At 39.9% G+C, this 25,026-nt stretch overlaps 1 protein-coding gene across 6 annotated transcripts in view; it reads left to right on the top strand.

Annotated features, from left to right (window-relative positions):
- PLCB1 (phospholipase C beta 1) overlaps nucleotides 1–25,026 on the top strand; it is a 792,589-nt gene that overhangs the window by 564,559 nt on the left and 203,004 nt on the right. For all 6 annotated transcript variants that reach the window (XR_016215911.1, XM_051846235.3, XM_008256382.5 and 3 more), the window contains 2 exons: nucleotides 387–533; nucleotides 15,624–15,781. Coding sequence is in view for 5 of the 6 variants with exons in the window: in XM_051846235.3 (XP_051702195.1) it covers nucleotides 387–533; nucleotides 15,624–15,781 (305 nt within the window). In the remaining variant the exon portion in view is untranslated. The remainder of the gene's footprint in view (nucleotides 1–386; nucleotides 534–15,623; nucleotides 15,782–25,026) is intronic.

Below are 25,026 nucleotides of genomic sequence, written 5' to 3' on the forward strand. Positions count from 1 at the left end.
GGTTTGATTATAAAAGTAAGATATATTCATAATAAAAAATTGTCCCAAATTCTATCACCCAGTGACTAACACTGATATTTTGGTGCCTGTCCACAAATGTTGATCCGATTTTTAAATTTGAAAACTAAAGATGGGTGTTTAGCTATTTCATTCCTGTGAAAAGTCAGTGGAGATCAGATAGCTACATTTTTTTCTGTTATTTTTTTCTGTTTGTGGCATTGCCTACATTAAGATGCAATTGTTTTTGCCTTCTACCTTGGACTTAAAAGAGTTTTCTGGCAAAAATAAATAATAAATAAGTAAGTAAGTAAGTATGTACAATCAACCGGATACCAGCAGCCCAGTAAACGAATGCATTCACATCGCCTCAACTCTGTTTCCTCCAGGGCAAATATCAGTGGACGGATTTATGCGCTACCTGAGTGGAGAAGAAAATGGAGTTGTTTCACCTGAGAAACTGGATTTGAATGAAGACATGTCTCAACCCCTTTCTCACTATTTCATTAATTCCTCGCACAACACCTACCTCACAGGTATGAATTCCTAGTTCTTTGAGAGTTTCCTTATCTGATCTTACCAAATATCACCCTTGTTGACAAGCAAAGGTTTGTTTTTTCTGAGAACTCTGGGATCCCACCACCACCAGTCTCCACTTATAAACAGACCAACCACATGTGTGTGAAGCAGTATCATCATTTTCCCATGAACAAGTTTTCTAAAGTGTGTCTACAGCTGATGTCTTCAGACTGGTGGGATTTTTGTGAAGCTAAACTGATTGTTCAGTGAACTTCAAGCCTTTTATAACTACCTGGTCCCCTGGACTGTGTTCTAAAGGAGGGCTCCGTGGCCCTTAATAACTTCTGTGAAAAGTGAATTCCTTTTTGCTCAAAGTGGAACAGCCCTTTAGACAAAAAAAAAAAAAATTGACCTGTGAATGACACTTACATTTCTGAGTAAATACAATAATTAAGTAGGAAAAAAAAAACAATGAATTTCCTAACTAGATCCTAAATTGAACATTTCCATGATTTTTTTAAACTTTTATTTAATGAATATAAATTTCCAAAGTACAGCTTATGGATTACAGTGGCCCCCCCTACAACTTCCCTCCCACCCGCAACCCTCCCCTTTCCCTCTCCCTCTCCTCTTCCATTCACATCAAGATTCATTTTCAATTCTTTTTATATACAGAAGATCAGTTTAGTATATATTAAGAAAAGATTTCAACAGTTTGCACCCACATAGAAACACAAAGTGAAAGAGTACTAGTTATAGCATTAAATCACAATGTACAGCACATTAAGGACAGAGGTCCTGCATGAGGAGTAAGTGCACAGTGACTCCTGTTGTTGACTTAACAAATTGACACTCTTGTTTATGGCATCAGTAATCACCCTAGGTCTTGTCATGAGTTGCCAAGGCTATGGAAGCCTTTTAAGTTCACTGACTCTGATCATATTTAGACAAGGTCGTAGTCAGAGTGGAAAGTTCTCTCCTTCCTTCAGAGAAAGGTACCTCCTTCTTTGAAGACCTGTTCTTTCCACTGGGATCTCACTCGTGGAGGTCTTTCATTTAGTTGTTTTTTTTTTGTTTGTTTGTTTGTTTGTTTGTTTGTTTTTTTGCCAGAGTGTCTTGGCTTTCCATGCCTGAAATACTCTCATGGGCTTTTCAGCCAGATCCGCGTGCCTTAAGGGCTGATTCTGAGGCCAGAGTGCTGTTTAGGACATCTGCCATTCTATGGGTCTGCTGTGTATCTCGCTTCCCATGTTGGATCGTTCTCTCCCTTTTTTATTCTATCAGCTAGTATTTGCAGACACTAGTCTTTTTTTCCATGATTTTTAATGTAAAACTATTGAAATATATAAATGTATATATTACCTCACCATAGTCATATTTGAGAAACTTATAATAAATACATATTTTAATTATCAAAATATATTTCATTCAGAATATTTTCTGTATGGCAGATCTTTATTTTTTTAAAGAATAATTTTATTTATTTGAAAGTCAGAGTTACACAGAGAGAGAAGGAGAGGCAGAGAGAGAGAGAGAGGTCTTCCATTCTGCTGATTCACTCCCCAAATGACTGCAACGGCCAGGGCTGAGCTGATCTGAAGCCAGGAGCCAGGAGCTTCCTCCAGGTCTCCCACTTGGGTGCAGGGATCCAAGGAATTGGGCCATCTTCTACTGCTTTCCCAGGCCATAGCAGAGAGCTGGATCAGAAGAGGAGCAGCCAGGACTAGAACCAGCACCCATATGGGATGCCAGCGCTGCAGGCTGTGGCCACAGCACCGGCCCCAGATCTTTATTTTTTTAAGATGTATTTATTGATTTGAAAGAGTGACAAAGAAAGAGATCTTCCATCTTCTGATGCTCACACAGCCTGGGCTAGGCTAGGCCTAAGCCAGGAGGCAGGAACTCCATCCAGGTCTCCCAAATGGGTGGCAGGAACCCACATACATTTGCCATCACTCATTGCCTTCCCAGACACATTAAGATGAAATTGAATCAGAAACAGTTTCGGGCAGGAATCCAGGACTCCAAAATGGAATGCAGACATCCCAAACAACAGCTTCACTCACTGTGCCATAACATCTATGCCTATATGGCAGATTTTTTATCATAGGTGTCAAAAAGTCTTTGTAGGAATGCTGCTGCTGTATATCACTCTCCTGTTCACAAAGTCTATCATACAAACATCTAAGGCTGCCAGACCTAATACATCACAAGTCTGGGATCCTATGTGGTATCTGTGTGTTGAAGATGTTCTCCACGCCTTGAGGGTAGTTTTGATGAACTTGTAGCTCATTATCCAAGGATGTGTGTCATGTAACCAACAGTGGGATGCACATAAAGACAAGGGAGATATACAGGCCGTTGATAGCCATGGAGGTCCAACCACGTGACAAAAAAGAATTTCTTCCTCTAGAATTCCTTAAAGAGATCAATTCTCTCCAAATTCAAATGTGCAATGTGTTGATCCTGAGCCCAGCATTAGCCTGGAATCCTTCATTAGGTGAACAAAAGCTTAGAATAGCAGTCAGTCTTTGATGAAGATAGCTACATAGCTCTGGAGAACTAGAATGAGCTACCCTAGATGATTCCATGTAATTCAAGACTACCTAGTTGGAGCCATATAGTCTGAGTCCTACAGTCATTTGAACTGCAATTTCATGTTCTTCACAGAAATTTCAAGGCTTTCAAGCCATCTTGTCACCTTTTCATTTCAACCGACCTTGTGTGCTAACAAAAATTCATGTCACAAAGCTATGTTTATTTGTTGTCATCCTAAACCACATTCTACTCATTTACTGTTACATAATGAAACATTCCAAGACTCAATTTCATAAAACCACCACTGTTTTATTTATATATTATTTTATTTATATAATCTTTATATATTATAATATATATTTATATATTATGTTCATTTTATTTATATATTTATATATTATATTTTATTTATATATGTACATATATATACACACACATATATAAATTTTATTATTTGAAAGACTGAGACAAATCTTCCATATGCTGGTACACTCCTCAAATGCCTGCCCACCCAGGGCTAGGCAAGCAGGAAACTAGGACCCAGGAATTCAATCTGGGTCTCCCATGTGGGTGGCAAGGACCCAAGTATTTGAGCCATCACCTGTCACTTCCCAAGTGTGCATTAGCAGGAATCTGGAATCGGAGCAGAGCCAGGTCTTGAAACAAGGTACTCCAATATGAGATGCAACGCCGTAATTGCTACACCGGGTGCCTGCCCCACAATTTTATCTTGTCACATTATGTAGATAAAGATTTCAGACCACAAATTGGGGGCATTGCTTGCCTCTGTTCCTTGGTGTCTTAGGCTTTAGTTAGGAATAGAATGGGGGAATGGGGTGGATACTGGGAATCATCTGGAGGATTCAACAGTAAGTCTGGCATCTAGGCTGAATGACCCAACAGCTGGATTCAGGTTGAAGGATGGGCCTGGTTGCCTACAAGAGGCCTTACCATGTAACAAAGGCTTCTTTACAGCATGGCAATCCAAGGATAGGTGGATTTCATTTTAAGTGATAACTCAGGGCTAGCTATAAGAGTTAAGTGCCCCAGAGAACAAAGAGGAAGCTTAATTGCCTCTTGGCAATTAACTTACAAAGCTCTATTGAGTCACTTCTTGCTTTGTAGAAGGGTCACAAGTATATTTCAGAGTCAGAGGGGATGTAAGACCACAACTTTCTATGGGAGAGTGTCAAGGAATTTTCATTCCTGTTTTAAAACCAGTACAGGTTCTATAAGTTTAAGACAAGATTATCAATTTAGGCCACTTGGATTCTATTCCTCAGGATGCCTATGGAAATTTTTCAGCTCCTCATCAAGTTCATAAGCCTTTGTATAGGAACTTTTTTTTTCCTTCTTAGGGGTTTTTAATTTTATTTAATACCATTGACCTATTTAGCAGACTACAAAAGCCTGTGGACTCATCTCAAAATGTTAAATGTATAAAATAAAGTATCAAGGATTAAAGAGGAAACAGATTCCACAGAGTATTTTTAACAAATGTAAAACACAAAATAATATTTATCTTTTTATTAACATAATTTAAATGAGTCAAAGAAATATGTTGTGATATTTGCAACAAATGGAATATGATGTGAAAATATTTGTGATTTCTACAGGAGAAAAAAAGCATGGATCATGCTAATATTACTGTGGCTTGTGACCTATATTCATAACTGTAGAGAATGTTAAAATTGAAGATGTAAACCTTTTTCTCATCTAAATTCAAGGAGTCTCTGGAAAGTCAAGCTGAGTCAAGACCTTTAACTTAAAGGATCCAAAGTATAACTTTAAAAACCTGGGTTCGTGTTTGGCACAGTGGTTAAGCCACCGCTTGGGACACCCACATCCCACATGAGAGTGTCTCAGTTTATATCCTGGCTCTGTTTTGGATATCAGCATCCTGATAATGGGCACGCTGGGGTGCAGCAAATGATAGCTCAAAATTTTGCATCCCTACCACTTGCACGAAGACTGAGATTGAGTCCCTAGCTCTTGGCTTCAGCTTGACTCAGCTCTGGCAGTTGTAGGCATTTGGAGAGCAGATGGGAGATTGCAGTATTTCTCTCTGTCACTCCATTTCAGTACATATATGTTTTTAAATAATAAAATCCTAGCGCACGATAGAGTCTTACATTTATCATATACTTAGGACAAGATTCTTAAAAATACTTAAATTTATGCCCGGTTGAATTTTGAATATTTTATATGGTCTTATCTACCTGAAAGTCACAATACTGAGTGATCTTAAAACAATCCATTTAAGTCCAAAGATGCCTTTTAATTGATGTACTGATATTCATGACTTTCTAGGGTATTTGTCATGTAGAGTCAGCAATACCAAAATGATTGAATGGTGAGACTAATCAGATATTCACTCTATTCTTTCCAATTTCCTTGGGAAAATAGTGATTTTACTCTTTCTGCATACCATTATGGACTTAAGCTTTTCAGATTTTGTGTATATTAATTTAATGACAGTCATTATGCTCCTTCTGTTGGCCAGATTGTCTCAACTTTGAGCAGTGGGAGCCTGTATAGGCTGGCATCTGCATCCTCTTGACATGACACTTTGCTTTTGAAAATGTCTTTGATTTCTGGCGCATAAAGATCTTCCAGGCTCACCTTATTTCTTTCTGCTCCAGACAAGGAATCATTTTCCCAACAAGTCCTGGTTCCTTTAGGTGGAATTAAATGCAGTATGTGTAACGATCATCATGACCTTGTGTGCTGTTTCTGAACTATTTCAGTGAACAAAACAAGGGAAGACAGATATTTTTATTTTTTTCTTATAAAAGCATGATTCACAATTATTTCCACCCATATCTTCTGACTTAAATTCCTGTTTCTGTAGCTGTGTTTCCTAGCAATCTGGTTACCTAACAATTTATACATAATTACTCATTTGCTTTACTAACAGCACAATAATAATTCTAAGAAAATGGGTCAACATTAACACATTAACACAAACAGAAAAACTACTCAATTTTTTCCTTTTTAAAATTTTTATTTATTTTCATTTTATTTGAAAAGTGTGGAGAGCAGAGAGAGAGTGGGGGTGTTCCATCCCCAAATGGTTGCAACAGCCAGGGCTAGACCAGGCCAAAGCCAGAAGCTGGGCTCTCCATCTATGTCTCCCATATGGGTGGCAGGGCACTAGTACTAGGGCTGACATCCACTGCCTTCCCAGAGTATTATCAAGAAGCTGGATAAGAAGCAGAGCAGTCAGGACTCAAACTTTGAATACTGTTGTTGCAAGTAGTGGCTTGACCTGCTATTCCACAATGTGGGCCAAACAAGTAGCACCTTAACTTCTGTGTAAAATGTCCATCCCAGTTATTTAAAAACAAAACAAGACAAAAACAAACGCACTGCATTTCGTTAAGAATTCTCAGTCAGTATCATTACTTCTAGAGTCACTCATATGGCCTCTTTCCCTTGAACTTTGTTAGAACAAATATGGCAGAGAATTTCACTCCATTGTGTCAGGCTGGTTTCAATGTGAAGATATTAGCATAAAAACCTCATTTGACTTATGGGTCAATTTGGTTTTATTTTATACACTATTAGTAGTATCATTATTTTAATTGCAGATAAAATATTATAAAACTTTTATTTTCAAAAGTTGATAAATGTAAGCATTTATGATCTGAAATTGCAAACTCCCCAAAACCAATCAAGAATGCTATAACATAGAATATTATGGAACAATAGGGCTCATATTAAATTTTAAAATCAATACCTAGAAGATAAGTGATTTTATTGCCATTTCCAGAGAAGTAGAAATTTTGTCTGTGGAAACATTATTTCATATAGGAGGTATTTGTGGATAAAGGGAAGGTTTTCTTTTCAAATGAGTTTAAGAAATGCTGCGTACAAAAATTAGCCTCTGCTAGAATATATATTACATTTTAAAATATTTATTTTATTTATTTGAAAAGCAGACAGGCAGGCAGGTAGACATAGAAAGATCCCCTATTCACGGGTTCACTCCCCAAATGCCCTCTAACCCTTGGGCTGGGCCATCTAATCTGAAATTCAGTCCAAGTCTTCCCAAGAGGAACAGGACCCAACTACCTGAGCCACCACTGCTGCCTCCAGAGTGCACATTAACTGAAACAGGAATCAGGAGCAGAGCTGAGACTCAAAGCCAGACACTCCAATATGGGATATGAGCATCTCAAACAGCATGATAACTGCTACACCAGGTGCCCATCCAACTGTAGTGTATTTTGAATATAGGAAAAAGGACCAGAGATTTACAATCATTAAGGAGATGACCAGTCTTACATCTCCCTTGTCATTACTGTAATTCTTTCTTGAGCAACTTAAGAACTTATATTCCTGAGAAATACTGTTCCAAATCAGGAGAATTATAATATGTGGGATATTTTATATTGAACATTCAATGAAATCATAAAAATTAAATATACAGTATGCAAAACCAATCATTTTAGCAGTGCATTATTATGTCTATTTTTCTACTCATTTTTGCCCCTTTGTTGAATATTGAACATGCCCAAAAGAAAAAAAATAAATTGAATCATTGAGAGAAATATATGCACAAAATTAGTTGGTTTTTAATTACAATAGTCATTTTCTAGGGTTCTGGATGGTCTTGCAACACTCAGCAATGGTTATGCTTTAAATTATTGTTTTTCCTCAAGGAATCCACTCTTTGACTCAAGGAAACAATCCTAGAATGAACATTGTGCAGTCATTTCAACATACTTTGTAGCTCTTCATAAACCCTCTCATACTCCGAATCATTTGGGAGATAATGGCTCTGGATACACAGTCTAGGCAACATGTTCTATCTCTGGATATGAATGTCTTTTTTCAGCTTAAGAAAAAACCTTATAAGGGGTAAGCTTTTAAAGCACAGTGGTTAAGATGCCACTTTGGATGCCCACATTCCATATTGTAGTGCTTGAGTTCAAGCTCTAGCTGCATTTACAATGTCAGCTTCCTGCTGATGTGTCCCCTGAAAGACAGCAGTGATGTCTCATGTGGTTAGGTTCCTGCCACCTTGGCAGGAGATCTGGATTGAGTTATCTGTTCCTTGCTACCGCCTAGCCAAGCCCCAACTGTTGCAGGCAGTAGGGAAGTGAACCAGCAAATGAGAGGTAGGTCTCTTTCTGTCTCTCAAATAAATTATATTGACTTGAGAGCTTAGGTATCTCAATAATCTGAGGAATTATAATTGATTGTATCAAATGATTATTTAGCTACTTTCCTCATGCTTTTTTTTTTTAGAATTATTTCATTTATTTGAAAGACAGAGTTACAGAGAGAGGTAGAGACAGAGAGAGAGGTCTTCCATTCTGCTAGTTCACTCCCGCAATGCTCAAAGCTGAGCCGATATAAAGCCAGGAGCCAGGAGCTTCTTCCAGTTCTCCATATGGGCGCAGGGTCCCAAGGACATGGGCCATCTTCCACTGCCCTCCCAGGACATAGCAGAGAGCTGGATTGGAAGAGGAGCAGGTGGGACTGGAAGCAGTGTCCATATGGATGCCAGCGCTGCAGGCTGGGGCCTTAACCCACTGTGCCACAGCCTCGGCCCCTAAGAATGTGTTTTGCCTGCAGAACCAGCCTAAGAATGATTCAAGCCCTAGTTGTGCTTTTGTGTCACTCTGCACCAACCCAAGACTTTGAGTCTTTCGTATTTCCTCCATTTATCCCTGAGCAAATGCTACCCTTCACTATTTATTTCATATTTAAAGCATATACCTACCTGGAAGACATGAGTGGTAGAGTGGAAAGAAAGTGAGCTTGGGAGACATAACAGACTTTAAAAAAATTCATGGAAGCCGGCGCCGTGGCTCAATAGGCTAATCCTCCACCTGCGGCACCGGCACACCAGGTTCTAGTCCCGGTTGGGGTGCCGGATTCTGTCCTGGTTGCCCCTCTTCCAGGCCAGCTCTCTGCTGTGGCCCGGGAGGGCAGTGGAGGATGGCACAAGTGCTTGGGCCCTGCACCCACATGAGAGACCAGGAGAAGCACCTGCCTCCTGGCTTCGGATCAGCACAGTGCGCCGGCCGCAGTAGCTATTGGAGGATGAACCAACGGCAAAGGAAGACCTTTCTCTCTGTCTCTCTCTCTCTCACTGTCCACTCTGCCTGTCCAAAAAAAAAAAAAAAAAAAAAAAAAAAAAAATTCATGGTAACTAATGGAAAAAAAGCTAATCTATAGAAGTGAAATTGACACTTTGAAATGCAATGACTTTAAATAGCTCTTGTCTCAACTGTTGAGGAACAAGGTTTTTTTTTTTTCATACTAACTACTCTAGTTAGTGTAAGGTTAATTTTATGTGTATAAAGTTAATTGAAAATAAATCTTAGTAAAAAACAAGAATGGGATAAGAAAGGGAGGAGGAAGAAGAGTTGAAGGGAGGGAAGGATGAGAAGAATCACTGTGTTCCTAAATTTGTATATATGAATTGCATGAAGATTATATTCCTTGATAAAAGGTTTCTAGATAATAAATAAATAAAAGGCCATTTTGGTACAAACATTTTTTAAATAATTTTTAAGATTCCTTGTTAGTGTGGATATAAAGAATTTTTATACAAAACCAAGCTTACCTTTTTTTATAAAAAAGGTTTCTTTATTTGAAAGACAGAGTTACAGACTGAGAAAGGCAGAGACAGAGAGAGAGGTCTTCCATCCACTGGTTCACTCCCCAAATGACCACAATGGCTGGAGCTGAACTGATCCAAAGTCCGCTTCTTCCGAATCTCTCACATAGGTGTGGTGGCTCAAGGACTAGGGCCCATCCCCCACTGCTTTCTTGGGTGCATTAGCAGGGAACTGGATCAGAAGTTGAGCGGCCTGGACTCGAACTGGTGCCCTATGGGATGCCAGCACTGAAGGCTGGGGCTTTAACCCACTGCACCACAGCGCCGGCCCCAAAAGATAAATTTACCTTTAAAATTTTTTTAGTTTATTTGACATGAAGAGAGACAGAGACAGCTCACATTGCTAGTTCACTCCTCAAATGCCCACAAGGTTGTGACAGAACTGAGCTAGAAGCCAGAAATACAATTCAGGTCTCTTACATGATTAGCAGGAACACAACTTAGTTGAGCCATTGCCAAGTCTACCTATAGTCTGTATTAGCAAAAAGCCAGTCAAGAGCCTGAACCAGGGGCAAGCATTGTGGCACAGTGAGTAAACCTGATGCCTGCCATACCAGCATCCCATATGAGCACTGGTTCAAGTCCTGGCTGTTCCATCTCCAATCCAGCTCCCTGATAATGCACCTGGGAAAACAGAAGATGACCCAAGGGTTTGGGCCCTTACTACCCACATGGGAGACCACAATGAAGCTCCAAGGCCATGGCTTCAGGCTGGCCTAGCCATGGCCATCGCAGCCAATTGAAGAGTGTAGTAACTCTGTCTTTCAAACAAATAAATCTTTAAAAAATAAAGTAAAAAGAGCCAGAGCTAGTAATCAAACCCTAGCACTCTTGAGATAGAGGCATCTTAACCTCTAGGCTGAACACCCTGTTTCTAAATTTATCTTTTAATTCTTTTTTCTACAAACTTTTTGAAGTACTTTATAAACTGTCCTGGCTTAAATTTGCCTTTAAGTAAATTATATACTGAACTCTTCTGAACCTTGGTTTTTTTTTGTTTGTAAAATGAAGACAAATTAAAACAGCCAGGGTTCTTGTGTCTGAATGCAAGAAGATGCTGTAACTTAATGGGCTTCAGATTAATGGATTTATTACCTCACACAGTAAGTTGCCCAGCAGAGAAATGGTTGAGTCAGGAATTCTTTTTTTTTTTTTTTTTTTTTTTGACAGGCAGAGTTAGACAGTGAGAGAGAGACAGAGAGAAAGGTCTTCCTTCCGTTGGTTCACCCCCCAAATGGCCGCTACGGCTGGCGCGCTGTGCCGATCCAAAGCCAGGAGCCAGGTGCTTCCTCCTGGTCTCCCATGCGGGTGCAGGGCCCAAGCACCTGGGCTATCCTCCACTGCCTTCTAGGGCCACAGCAGAGAGATGGACTGGAAGAGGAGCAACCGGGACTAGAACCCGGGGTACTGGCACCGCAGGCAGAGGATGAGCCTAGTGAGCCGCGGCGCCGACAGGAATTCATTATTGTCATTGGGCATCCAGGTACTCCTTTTTGGTGCCTTCATATTTTCACAGTATTGCTACTCCATGAGTCAAGATCCACAGGCACAGGAAAGGTTCCTGTGTGTGTTCCTTTCTAAAAGTGAGGGAAATGTTCCTAGATGTTCCCCTAACATCCTTCCCCAGCCCCCGTCCAGTAGACACCTGTATATGATGGATCCCAGAGTTATAACCATGTGCTCGTGCCCACATCAGTCACTAGTGCGGTAAATGTAACTGCCATGACTGACTTAAAAGGGTCAAGATTTACCCTAAGACTGAGTTGTAAACCCTGAAGCATATCAGAACCTAAATAAACTACCCCATTGTGAAGGAGAAAGGGTGACCTGAAGTGTAGGATTGAGATAAGAGTTTAAACTCGCTGATGAATAAGAAACTTGTTCTTTGCTTACACTTGCGTCCCTACCTGAATTGTAAGGGTACAAAATATGTCTCCTGTATTTTTCTATCCCATTAACTAGCATTTGCCTCCCACAGAAAAGTTGTTTGGGAAGATGTACAGACACCAATGGGGAAGCTCCTATAAACAGTAAGGCATATGTTTCAAGTTGTTTTCTCAAAGATGGGAATCTTTGCTCTTCCAGACATTTTTGCACATAAGGCATCTCATGGCAATTGGCTCTGTGTTCAAGAGCTTCATGGTCTCTCTAGTGAGGCAACAAAGACTGTGGCAACAGAGAAAGAACAGCTCCATCAAATTGATGCCTTCAAAGATGATCAAGATGAACTACACGTTTTCTGTAGTTTGAGCAATACCCTCAGGTGTAGCTGTGGGATTCAGTGCACCAAAATGGCTATTCCAGAATTAAAAGCAAAGAGAAAGCAGTCAGCATTAACAAATGCATCACATTCTAGAACTTTTTTGCCCTGGCAGTTAAAGAGAAGACAAAAAATAATGATAATCATAAAAGATAGGAAATTAATCACCGGTCTTTGAGATCTGAAAAAGTCTGTATTGCTAGAAGGATTGTTTTTTTTTTTTTTTTTTTTTTTTCAATTTTCTGGCCCCTTCTATCATTTGATGCCTTGGGTAATCTGAGACAAAGCTCAAGGGAATCCAAACAGCCACCCAATATGAGTGCAGTCAAGTGAGAAGCTGCAGAGCTGTGACTACAGGCAGTAATAGTCTTATGAACTGATCTGAGAGGTAGCTGCAGGTCAGAAGTTCAATCAAGGGCTTGGAATATGTTGCAGAAGCTGTTCACAGCCAGTGGAGATGATGCCAAGTGTTGAAAGTCTAATGACAAATCCCAAATCCCAACACCTGGTATTCCACTGACCTCAGAAGCTATGTTTATTTGCTCTAATCAAAGGGAAATACAGTAGGTAAATGGAATGTGATAATGAAAAGGTCAAAATTTTAAGGAAGAAAAATAAACCAACTTTGAGAATGGTAGAAAATAATGAAGAATATTAATACTTGTGTTTGAGAAAATCTCCATAAATGAAGTAAAACTGCAGGAAGTTAGTATGCATTCCAAAGATTAGGAAAATTAGGAATAAATATAGATTTTCAAAATATTTCTTTGAGAGACTTCCACTTCTAATAAAATATTATTTATTCTAACAATGAGCAACAGTGTTGCATTGGAGTAATTCTGTTGGTTTTAAGAGTTGGATAATAAACAAAGATATATAAATACACACTCATTCTTTAGTTATTTTCAAGTTCTTTTGTGGCTACATTCTGAATGTTTTTAAAGACATTGACTGGGGGCCGACATTATGATGCCACAGAGGCATCCCACATCCAAATTACCAATTTGAGTCTCAACTGCTCTACTTCTAACCAGCTTCCTTCAAATGCACCTGGGAAGCAATGAGTGATGGCCAAAGTACTGCAACCGATGTGGGAGACCAAGGTGCAGCTCCTGGCTTTGGCCTGGCCCAGTCCTAGCCCTTATGGCCATTTTGGGAATGAACCAGCTGATGGAAGATCTCTGTTTCTCTCTCTCTCTCTCTCCCTTTGCCTTTCAAATAAATAAATATTTAAAACATCAGCTTTTTGATACTTCAAAAGTCTTCTACTTGTTCTTTGGCATAAAAGAATTACAAATTCAAAAAGTTCTAGAAACTCATGATAGAACACTCTACTAATCAGTTAAGTATCTACTTTCTACACCTTTAAATCAGATTTAGCTTTTAAATCCATGGCAATGCTAGTAACACCCAAACAGTATGAATGAAATAGACTTAGTGATTGCACAGAATATGATAGTGTTAGATACAGTCAATAGACAATTACCTAAAGAAGTACAGACATAAAAGTCTATCCTTAAAGACTAGTGCAATTTTTTGAGGGAAAGCACTTGGCAATGAGTTAACTTAATAATAATTTGAATTCTTCACTACCTTTAGCTAGCATAGCTGTCCCTTAAATTTAGGAATAATGCACAAATATTTGTTTTCCTTCTCCTTTCACTATCCTATTAACTTTTATACAGGAAGACCTTTGTAAATCCTTGTCATGATAATAAACTTCAAGGAAATTATAAATGGAAAATTGATTACCCAGCTTCAGGATCTTTGCTGATTGTTTGCCAGTGTTTTTTCTTTTGCAAAATACATTTCTGTGTTCAAAAACAAAAACACCTCTTTTTCCAGTACAGAAAAGTGATTATGCAAACATACTTAATCAGCCTTTCAGTGTATTGACCAAGGCTCTTTAGAACTCAAGAATGTCATCTTTTTGTTATGCTGATGGTGAGTGTCCTGACATGCATATAAAAACAAAACTAAGCCAATAGCCTTAATCCCATTTTCTTTGTCCTGTGTGTCTCCACAGGGCAGAGTCATTTCAGAGTCATTTTGACAGTTTTCATCCACATGCCATATTTTAACTGGCTATAAAAAAATGATGGAGGTTTTTAAGAGTATAAGTCAAAGAAAATCTTACTTTGGAAAAACCAAAGATTTAAATGTGTGTGTTGATAAGGTGCTTGTCTCCCAATTTTTATTATTCACCTTCTCAAAATAATTTATAGAGAAATTAGTGACTTCCATTCCCTTCTTAAGTGAAATAGGAATAGTTTGGCTTCCATGCCTAGTATTTTCTGTCATCGTGCCTCTCAGGTGCTTTGACTATCACAAATCTCATGACTTCAGTAGGATATTTCAGTCCTGTTCACAGAAATTTTAATTTTGATAAAATTTTTCTATTTTGTCTTTTGTTGCTTGTGCTTCTGGTGTCATAGCTATATAACTGCTGCCTAATCAAGGTCATAAAGATATACCCCCATGTTTTCTACTAAGAGGGTTTTATTTTTATTATTATTATTTGAGAGGTAGAGTTATAGATAGAGAAAAGGAGAGACAGAGAGTGAGAGGTCTCCCATCCTCTGGTTCACTCCCCAGATGGCCTCAAGGGCCGGAGCTGTGCCATTCTGAAGCTCCTTCTGGGTCTCCCATGCGGGTGCAGTGGCCCAAGTGCTTGGGCCATCTTCCTTGGCTTTCTCAGGCTATTGCACAGAGCTGGATCGGAAGAGAAGCAGCCGGGATGCAAACCTGTGCCCATATGGGATGCTGGCGCCACAGCACCAGCCCCTCTAAGAGTTTCATAGTTTCACCCTTATATTTAGGAATACCATTGATTTTGAGTCAATTTTTTGTATGTGGTGTGAGACAAAGATCTGACATCATTCTTTTAAATATGACTCCCCAGTTTTCTCAGAATGTTCTACTAAACAGACAATTTTTCCTGCATTGAATTACCTTGGTAATCCTGTTGAAAGTCAGTTGACATAAATTGAGAGTTTACTTCTTGAGTGTTAATTCTAATTCACTAATCTGTATGTCTAACATTATGCCAGTACCTTACTGCTTTAATAATTGTAACTTTGCAATAAATTTTAAAATTGAAAAGTATGATTCTTCTAATTTTATTTTTGTATTTCAGTATTTTATTGACTAAGAAGGGTCCCTTATATTTCCAAGTGAAGTTTGGGATCAGCTTGTTAATTTCTGCCAAAAAAAATGGGATTTTGATGGGAATTGAGTCTGTAGATCAATTTGGGGAATCTACTTCATGAGCAGACTGCTGGATCTGCTACATGCTAGCTTTGGAAATCTGGGCAACTGAACTACTCTATGCCATTTTCATTATCTGAACTGGGCATTTTTACAAAAATAGCTTTAGCAGACAGTTTTTATGAAGATTAAAAGGTTAATACATATAAAGCCAAAGATCTATAAAAAGCATATGGTAAACATGTATTATGTCATTGTTATGTCTCTTCCTCCAACCTACTGCTAGGGATCCACAATTCCATCTGGGATAGTACCACCACTTTCTGGTAGGTTGAGACAAAAGCTGAGACCCTCTGTTTCAGCGCTGGAGCTCCTTGTTTTCCCATAGCTGATGGGCCTTTCTAGGATGCTACTGTTATCTTCCTTGCTTCATGGGATTCTAGGGTATGTTTTGTCGGTGTCTTGTAGCTGGCCAGCTGGCTGGAAACTCCTCTGTCGAGATGTATCGCCAAGTACTTTTGTCTGGTTGTCGCTGTGTGGAGCTGGACTGCTGGAAGGGACGGACTGCAGAAGAGGAACCTGTCATCACCCATGGATTCACCATGACAACTGAAATATCCTTCAAGGTAGAGTGCATGAATGTCCCTAGGGAGACCTGACCTCTTCTGGGTAAAGCCTCTTAAGAGAAAGTCCATGTGGTCACAACTAAGTCCATAGGCTGTGCATCATCTTTCTAGCTAGAGACACTAAAATTCATCATGTTATCCATGGGTAACTGCCATTAGATGAATGACTTGATGTTAACCAATTTATGTGGAAGATATATTACAAAAAAGAAATATCCCCTTTTTTGTCTTTTCCTATTTAGCATTCTTGTTTTCTTGTGTTTATTATTATAAAATATAACATACATAATGAAGAATGCATGCAAACTATATGATCTAACTAATGAATATAAGATGCACACCTATGTAACCATACAACCTAACTCAAGAAATAGAAACTCACTGATGCCCAAGTAGCACCCCCATGCACCCATTTCCATCAGAATGACCACGCTGTCCAGAAGTGACCATCATCCTATTCTGGTGACCACTGCTCTGCTTTTTAAAGCTCTGCAAGTACAGCCCTAAACAGTGTTGCTTCACTACCTTGTTAACTTGATATAAATTGGTTTATACTGTAGCCTACATTATTTTGTGTCTTGCTTCTTTCACTTCATATTGTTCAGAAAATTCATTGTTGGATATATCTCTAGTTTGTTTGCTTTCCTTATCAGGAAGACCATGGTTGATAATGATGATATTAATTACTGCTATTCAATTATTTACATAAAATCCCATTCTGTTAACTAGCTTTTGGCATATTGATACCTACTGGTCTAAGACCCCTATGAACACACCTGTGGTCAGAGTTGAATTTACTTCCTTGTGGGGAACAGGGGCATCTCAATAAATGTGTTAGAAAGAACTTAGGATTTGAGCTTAAATTAGGTGATTTGAGGGAGGATTGAAAGTAGTACTGTGCTGTGGATTGAACACTGTGAGGAAGCAGAAAAAAACATCCTATAATTTGATATCTTAATAAATCCTATTTATGATTAGCAGGACTAAAGCTATTATTAGTAAAGAAATACCAGTCATTCTTATTAGCCAGGAATGAGGGTTGTCTTTGGTCTTCTACTTTTTCCACCCTTGACACTATCCTATACCATAAAGGTTCTCACATTATATATATGAACACCCAAGCCCAGATTTCCAAATTATGTCCATGATCCCTGCAAAGGGCCATCCCAGGGGATTGGCGTCATTTGGGTGGGAAGCTAGGGCCTCAGGTACCAGCAAAGTGAACTGGAACAGGGGGCATATTTGCTTTTCACCCCTTTGGAGGGGAATCAGAAGAAAAGAGCTAGAACCCATTGCATGGACCCTATTACCCTGATTACCTGAGTCTCAGGGCAGAACTGGCTCTGGGTCATTAACTTGTCATACGTAACCAAGGAAACAGTGCTCAAGTATCTGTGTAGCTAAGGAGAGAATGGGGAGTCAGAATACTGAGAGGCTAGAATATTGGATGAGTTTCATGTTAACATCACCAAGGTGGGTGGCAAAGCTTTGGATGAAGAAGACAATATTGGCCGGCACCGCGGCTCACTAGGCTAATAATTCTCCACCTTGCGGCGCCGGCACACTGGGTTCTAGTCCCAGTCGGGGCACCGGATTCTATCCCGGTTGCCCCTCTTCCAGGCCAGCCCTCTGCTGTGGCCAGGGAGTGCAGTGGAGGATGGCCCAAGTACTTGGGCCCTGCACCCCATGGGAGACCAGGATAAGTACCTGGCTCCTGCCTTCGGATCAGCGCGATGCGCTGGCTGCAGCGCGGCGGCTGCGGCGGCCATTGGAGGGTGAACCAACGGCAAAAGGAAGACCTTTCTCTCTCTCTCACTGTCCACTCTGTCTGTCAAAAAAAAAGAAGACAATGAGTCTATTTTCAAATCTACACTGATTTAGGGAAAGCTTAGTCAATGGCAGAAGTGAAGGGGTGAAAACCGGTTTGGCAGTTTCAGAACAACTGGGATTTTTTTTTTTCAGGATATGGATAAGTAATATTTCAGAAGTAGCTTTGGGAGCAAAATTATTCCAAACCCCAGCATTTTGCCTGGAGCTCTTGAGATGTGAGAAAAGAAATGGCTGTCACTTGAGAGAGCAGCAAGAGAGAAGCAAGATTGTCAAGAGATAGCCAGTTTCAGTTTAGACAAATGGCTTTTTCTGATCAAAGTTACTGTATACAACAAAGAAACTGTTCAGAAGTGGTATCACTCGCACCTTAAAATATGTTTACTGTGTTGTATCTAAGGAATTTGACCTATGATTTCTTAAACTTGGGCTATATTTCAATTATTAGAGGAAAAATGGCCCTCTTCACTAATTTTTATAACAAAGATTAAAAAGGGCTTGACCTGAATTCTGAACAATGTCTTTCAAAGATGAGACTACTTTTTTTAAAAAAAGATTTTATTTGAGAGGTAGAGTTACAGACAGAGGGAGAGACAGAGAAAGGTTTTCCTTCCGTTGGTTCACTCCCCAGGTGGCCGAAACAGATGGAGCTGTGCTGATCCAAAGCCAGGAGCCGGGTGCTTCTTCCCAGTCTCCCACGCAGGTGCAGGGGCCCAAGTACTTGGGCCATCTTCCACTGCTTTCCCAGGCCATAGCAGAGAGCTGGATTGGAAGAGGGGCAGCTGAGACTAGAACCGGCGCCCATATGGGATGTGGGCGCTGCAAGCGGAGGATTAACCTACTGTGCCACAGCGCCGGCCCCTGAGACTACTTTTAAAACCAAGCACTCTGCAGGTCTTGGGATTTTCTTAAACAAAAATCGATAGGGTTTTACTTCATTTCTGTATTCTCCCACCTCCTCCACCAACTCCCACTATTGTCCTTTTCCACTTACCGAAGATCCCAGCCTATCCTGGTTGGGATGTTTAAGAAAATGTGGGGACGGGTGACCCTGGTGTAGGGCCAGTGCAGTTTGGTTTCATTTCTCTGCTGATGGATAGAGATGATCCTGGAGTGGCAGACAGTGCTTTCTGATGGAGCTGAGGCAAGGATGGCCTTGCACTTGACTCACCACCAGGAGGACCTGCTCCTCCCCCACATTGCCTTCAGCCCACCTCTTAGACTCCTCAGAGTGAGGAAAAGTTATATTTTCTTCAAATTTTAAAATCCCCTAGAGTTCCTTGGAAATAATAAACACCAAGCACATTCAAAGGCATATTTATTTTATTTGGAGCATTTTCTTCTTGGACTGTGCTATCGAGTCTGTGTAGAGTGACTCTCCTTATGCACTTGACGATACAAGTGGTTCTTCAAGTCACATCTGTTATCCCAGAGTCACTGGTTCATTGAACATCTTGGATTCCAGAAACCCAGCTTATCACCACGTCCATGCACTTGCAGATAGATTTAGAGGCTTAAGACTAAATCTAGTTTGCTGTCTCTGCCTGCTGGATGGGGGTTGGAGGAGTGAGCAGGGTGGCCACAGAAAGCCAGCTATGCCTCCTGCTCATACACCTTAGCAAGATTGGTAGGTCTGGCAGAGCTGTAGTTGAGTGGCAGTGTGTAGGAATGGGTGTGTGGAGAAGAAATGTCAACCTGTGTTCAAACAGATATACAGTAGCAGAGATTCTCAATATCAGTCTGAGATTACAGTGAGGCAAGTAAGACATCTAGGATGCAAAATCTTAGGATGCTATCACTCTCAGGGTCACATCGGTATAGAGTGGACGCTTGAGTATCTCTTTGAAGTTTGCACTCAGAGACCTCTCTTGCATCTCCTAGTCCCAGCCTCTTCCACGTGATTATCCGCGTACAGGTTTCCCAGAACTTAGTGCTTAAAGTGACTTGCAAGAAAGTGCATGAGAAACAGTAGAAAAGAACCTACATGATCTACTCCCCGCCTCACCATTAGCTCGTTTCTTGCTGCTTTCCCCCCTAACTCACTCTGTTCCCGTGTTCCTGCCTTCCTTGCAGTTCCCTGACTATGCCAGGCAGGTCCCCCTTCCACAGGCTGCTCCCTCTGCCTGGAGTGCCCTTTCACTAGGTACCTGCACTGCTCTCCCCTACCTCCTGTTTTAGTCCATTTTCAATGTACCAGAGCTTGGGTAATGCATGAAGAATAGTTTTATTCTGGCTCACAGTTCAGGAGGCTGGGAAGTCTAAAAGTATGGCACTAATGTGTGCAGCACCTGGTGAGGCCCTTCTTGATGCACTGGTGAGGAGAGATCACATGGTGGGACAAGCAAAGGTGCCAGCTCAGATCTCTTCCTTTTCTAATAAAGCCCCACCCACCTGACTTCATCTAGTCCTAATTATCTCCCAAAGCCTCCACTGCTAAATGTCATGTGCATATGAACTTGGGGATGATTTTTCTTACATAAGCACTTTGTTTTAATTTTTTAAAACTTTTCCTTGGCTGGCACCGTGGCTTACTTGGCTAATCATCTGCCTGTGACGCTGGAACCCCGGGTTCTAGTCCTGGTCCGGGCGCTGGTTCTGTCCTGGTTGCTCCTCTTCCAGGCCAGCTCTCTGCTGTGGCCAGGGAGTGCAGTGGAGGATGGCCCAAGTGCTTGGGCCCTGCACCCGCATGGGAGACCAGGAGAAGCACCTGGCTCCTGGCTTCGGATCAGCACAGCACGCTGGCTCTAGCGGCCATTTGGGGGTGAACCAACGGAAAGGAAGACCTTTCTCTCTGTCTCTCTCTCACTGTCTAACTCTGCCTGTCAGAAGAAAAAAAAACTTTTGCTTAACATATATGCATGTACATTTTATGGGGTACCATGCAACATTTTAATATATGTCTATAGCTTAAACTGATCAAATCAGGCAATTAGCATTTCCAATTGTAGTTTTTAATTGACTTACTGTGGTTCACTATTATATCCTTTATGAATAACTGTAAGAGAAAGGCTCTAAATATAAAGCAAATAGAAATGGCAGCATTGATGGCCCTGACTTGGTCAGTACACATGCATTGAAATGTCACAATGCATCTCACAAATATGACCAATGATTATATGTTAATAAAAAAAATGCTTAAGGAGACAAAAATGGGGCCAGTGCTGTGGCTCAGCAAGTTAATTCTTTGTAATTCTTCCAAAATAAATAAATGAATCTTTGTTTAAAAAAAAGAAATAGACACAATAAACAAGGAATGTGATAAATAAATTAAGTACATTATTACAAGAGCTATGTGAAAAATTAAAAAATAACAATGTGGCAGGGGAGCAAGGGGAATGCAGTGATGGCTGGCTACAGTATTAAATTGGGAGTCCCCTGAAGGCTTCATTTAGAAGGTGGTTTTTGAGAAAGGCTTCAAGCAGGTGCTGTGCTTGGAATGTGTCCTTAAAAGCTCATGTTGAGGATGTGCACAAACCTAAACCCTTATAAAATATTAGTGGGGATGCAAACTAGTGCAGCTGTTATGAAGAACAGAAAGGAAGTGCCTCAGGAAACTAAAAATGGATCTACCATATGACCTAGCCACCCTACTTCTCAGTGTATAGCACAAGGAAATGAAATCAGTCTATCAAAAAGATATCTGCACTCCCATGTCACTGCAGCACTATTCACAATAGCCAAGATATGGAATCAGTGACCTAGATGTCCACTGATGGATGAATAGATATAAAAATATGGTCTATAGACACAATGGAGTGTTATCCACCATATAAAAAAGAATGAAGTCCTGATATTTGCAGCAAAACGGATGGAACCAAAGGTCATTAGGTTAAATGAAATAAGTCAGATGTAGAAAGCCAAATACTGCCTCTTCTGTCTCATAGAAGTTTAAAAAAATAGTTCATGTGATGTCTGAATGGTGATAACTAGAGGCTGGGAAGGGTGGGAGGAGGAATGTTAGAGGGAGATTGGATAAGGAGCACCAAAATTCAGTCAGAGGGAAATAGGGTACAGTGCTCCACAGCACAGGGTGGGGACCATAGAACACGAGAATGTATCATATACTGTCGAAGGAACTGGAAGACAGGATATAGTAGGCACCAATCATAAAGAAAAGATAAGGAAGCAAACATTAAAGGAGAGCATATACTTTCTTGTAGGGCAAGTCTATTACCAAGGAATTCTCTCTCTCTTTTTGATAATTTTTTAAACCTGGGGATGTTTTACTTTCTCTTTCTATGGTTTCTTTATGATTATTATTTTAATTGTACATGTTTGTATAGTACAGTGTGATCATTTGATACATGCATACAATGTATAATGATGAAGTCAGGGAAGTTAGCTTTTTTGTAAAAAAAAAAAAAATTTATTTGAGAGGCAAAGTTCCAGAGAGAAAGAGACATAGAGATCTTCCATCTACTGGTCCACTCTGCAAATGGCTGCAACATCAAAAACTGGGCCAGGATGAAGCCAGGAGCTTTATCTGAGTCTCCCACATGGTTGGCATAGGACCAAACACTTGGGTCATCTTCCACTGCTTTTCCCAGACCATTAGGAGGGAGCTGAATTGGAAGTGGAGCAGCAAGAACATGTATCAGTGCCCATGTGGGATGCTGGCATAAAAGGCAGCACCTTTACCTGCTATGCCACAACACTGACCTCTTTTGTGTCTTTCTATTAGCATGTAAGCTTACAAGGAAGTGGGTCTTTGTTCCTTGATCTGTCCCCAGCACTTTGAATAAAACCTGCATATAGTAGGTGTTCAATATATTTTTTAATTTCTTGAATAAATAACTTTAAGACCGAGATGAAAAAAAAGAAATGATTTTTGAATGAGTTTCCCCATCCCAAAACAAGTAGGCAAAATATAGCATAGCCTTCATGTCCTAGCCTATTTCCTGCTGCTATAACTGAGTGCCACAGCTGGGTGATTTATAGGGAAAAGAGGTTTATTTGGCTAACTATTCAAAAGGCTGTGAAGTTCAAGATTGGGCGGCTACATCAGGTGAGGGCCTTCTTGCTAGTGGGGATTCCACAGAGTCCCTTAGCATCACCAATTACCGCATGTTGGGAGACACTGAACCACCTCACTCTGAACCGCTCCTCCTCTGCTTAGAAAGCCACAGTCTCATTGGATTATGGCTTCAGCCTATGGCCTCATTTAACCTTAATCACCTACCAAAGGTACCACCTCCAGATACCTTAACCAGACAAGAATTCAACCTTCTCAATACCTCACAGTGATGATTAAATTTCAGTATGAGTTTTCAGGGTCATATTCGAATCACAGCAAATCACAGTACTTCATTTTCAGACTTTTATGCCTTTGTTCATAGGTGAATTTTGTCTTTGTTTTTGCATGTGAAATTCTATATATATTAAACACTTGTATCGGTAGGCAGTGAAAAGATTCTCCCAGCATTTGCCAGCTTTGGCTTTCCCTTCCATTTGGGCCTGCTTTTTGCAATGTCCCTTAGACTATATTCTATAGCTACAGCATGTATATTGCTGCAGTAAAATAAATTGCTTAGAAAGTTCATCATTTTTATATCACACAGTTTATCTGCCTTCAGTATATGTGGTGGAGAAAGCTTCGGTGCCTGATATCCCCCAAAATAAGAGTCCCTATTGGCATTTGCCACCTGTTTATTGTGTGAACCAAAATGAAAGGTTATGTTCTGGGAAAGGGGACATGCTGTAAGTCAGCCTCTTTATAGAGGGCTTTGTATTTTTGCAGTCTGGCTTTATTTGTTATTTAGCCCATGCATCTGCTCTTATGTTTCTGTGTCTCATTCCCTAGATGTTCTGATGGCATGATCTAGTAATTCAGCACTTGTTCTTCATTTTCTTGGGTCCAAATCTATCCCACACCACACCCTCACCCCTCCCTGGTAGCTCCCTTTTAATTAGCAATGTGTAGGATGTAAAACTGGGTAAAGCGACCAAATACAAGATGCAGATGTGTTAAATTTGAGCATGGTGTTAAACTGAGCATTTCTGAAAATAAGTCTCCATTGCCTGAGAGAAATAATAATGTAGGATGCAATTTCACTGCTATATTAATGCACAGATAAAATGGATCTCCAAATATACCCTGCTGTTGTCTGTCTCGGATAAAGGATTTCAAGGGCAGTGTTTCCCACTGGAGGTTAGTAATCGAACCATATGGTTGATAGATTATTGAATACAGGGTTAGAAGTCTCTGAACACTGATTTTTGGCTTAATAAGAGCAATGCAGCAGGAAGGCACTTTCATATCCAATATCCACTAATTATAGCATCCATGAAAGAATTAAAAGTTTGAAATAATTTTCTCATCCTGAATGATCATCTGTAACACAAAATTATATTTACCTTTGGATACAATCAGGTTTTAAGCCAATGATCAGATTAGCTCTGTGGCCAACAAAATATCTTTGACAGTCCGCATTAAGACTGCCACCTGATTTTGTGAATCAAGTTTGCTTGTAACTCAGCCATATGCTCTTGGTTACATATTGTCTGTGGCTACTTTTGGGCTATGTATTAGTCTGGGTCCTTCAAAGAAAGAGATCTGGCAGAAGATTAGATAGATAGATAAATATGTGTGTGTGTATATATATATAGATGTATATATAGATAGAGTGAGAGTACAGCAGAAATAAATTCTGTGTAAGTATACATAGGTATAAATACATATATATGATACATGTACATGTGCACACATCTATACATGTATATTTTATATATATATATGTATGGAGAGAGAGAAATTGAGATTATATAGAATTGGTTTACATGTTTAGAGAGACTGAGAAGTCTCAAGATCTCTGGATATCAAGCTGGAGATCCAGGAGTCTATATTCTTGATGGTATGATTCCAGTTTCAGTTTGAAGATCTGAGAATCAGGAAGGGGCGAGTGTGCAGGAATGGGGAGTGACCACTAGCAGGTACACAGTTTCTTTTCTGTGTGATTAAAAATGCCCCAACTTAAATTGGGATGATAGCTGCATTCCACAAACTCTGTGAATATATCAATAACCATTGAAACTGCACACTTTCAATGTGAATTATATCTCAATAAAGTTATATCTCAATGACAGCATTTTCTTTAAAATACAAATTGAGTAGTACCATAATTAAAGCTAAGTTAACACAAACGCATGAAAAGCCAACCAGAAGTGATTTCAACCAAATGCTTTATAGTGGTTTGGTTCAGAAAGTGAAGATATGAGTGAAGATGTTTGCCTGCTCTTACTGATCAAAATCTTTGTAATGTGATTAGCTTTCTTTTTTTATAAAAATAAGTATGTACATTTGTGTATATAATTAACCAACAGCAAATTTTTCTTCTTTTGTCTCCTCCTCTACCAAAATCCAGTCTTCCTTCTTTCTTTCTTTTAAAGATTTGTTTATTTGAAAGGCAGAGTTAGCGAAA

This window comes from Oryctolagus cuniculus, chromosome 11, assembly GCF_051225735.1.
Source record: "Oryctolagus cuniculus isolate XC-2025 breed Fujian yellow rabbit chromosome 11, ASM5122573v1, whole genome shotgun sequence".
In the NCBI taxonomy this organism is placed as follows: domain Eukaryota; kingdom Metazoa; phylum Chordata; class Mammalia; order Lagomorpha; family Leporidae; genus Oryctolagus; species Oryctolagus cuniculus.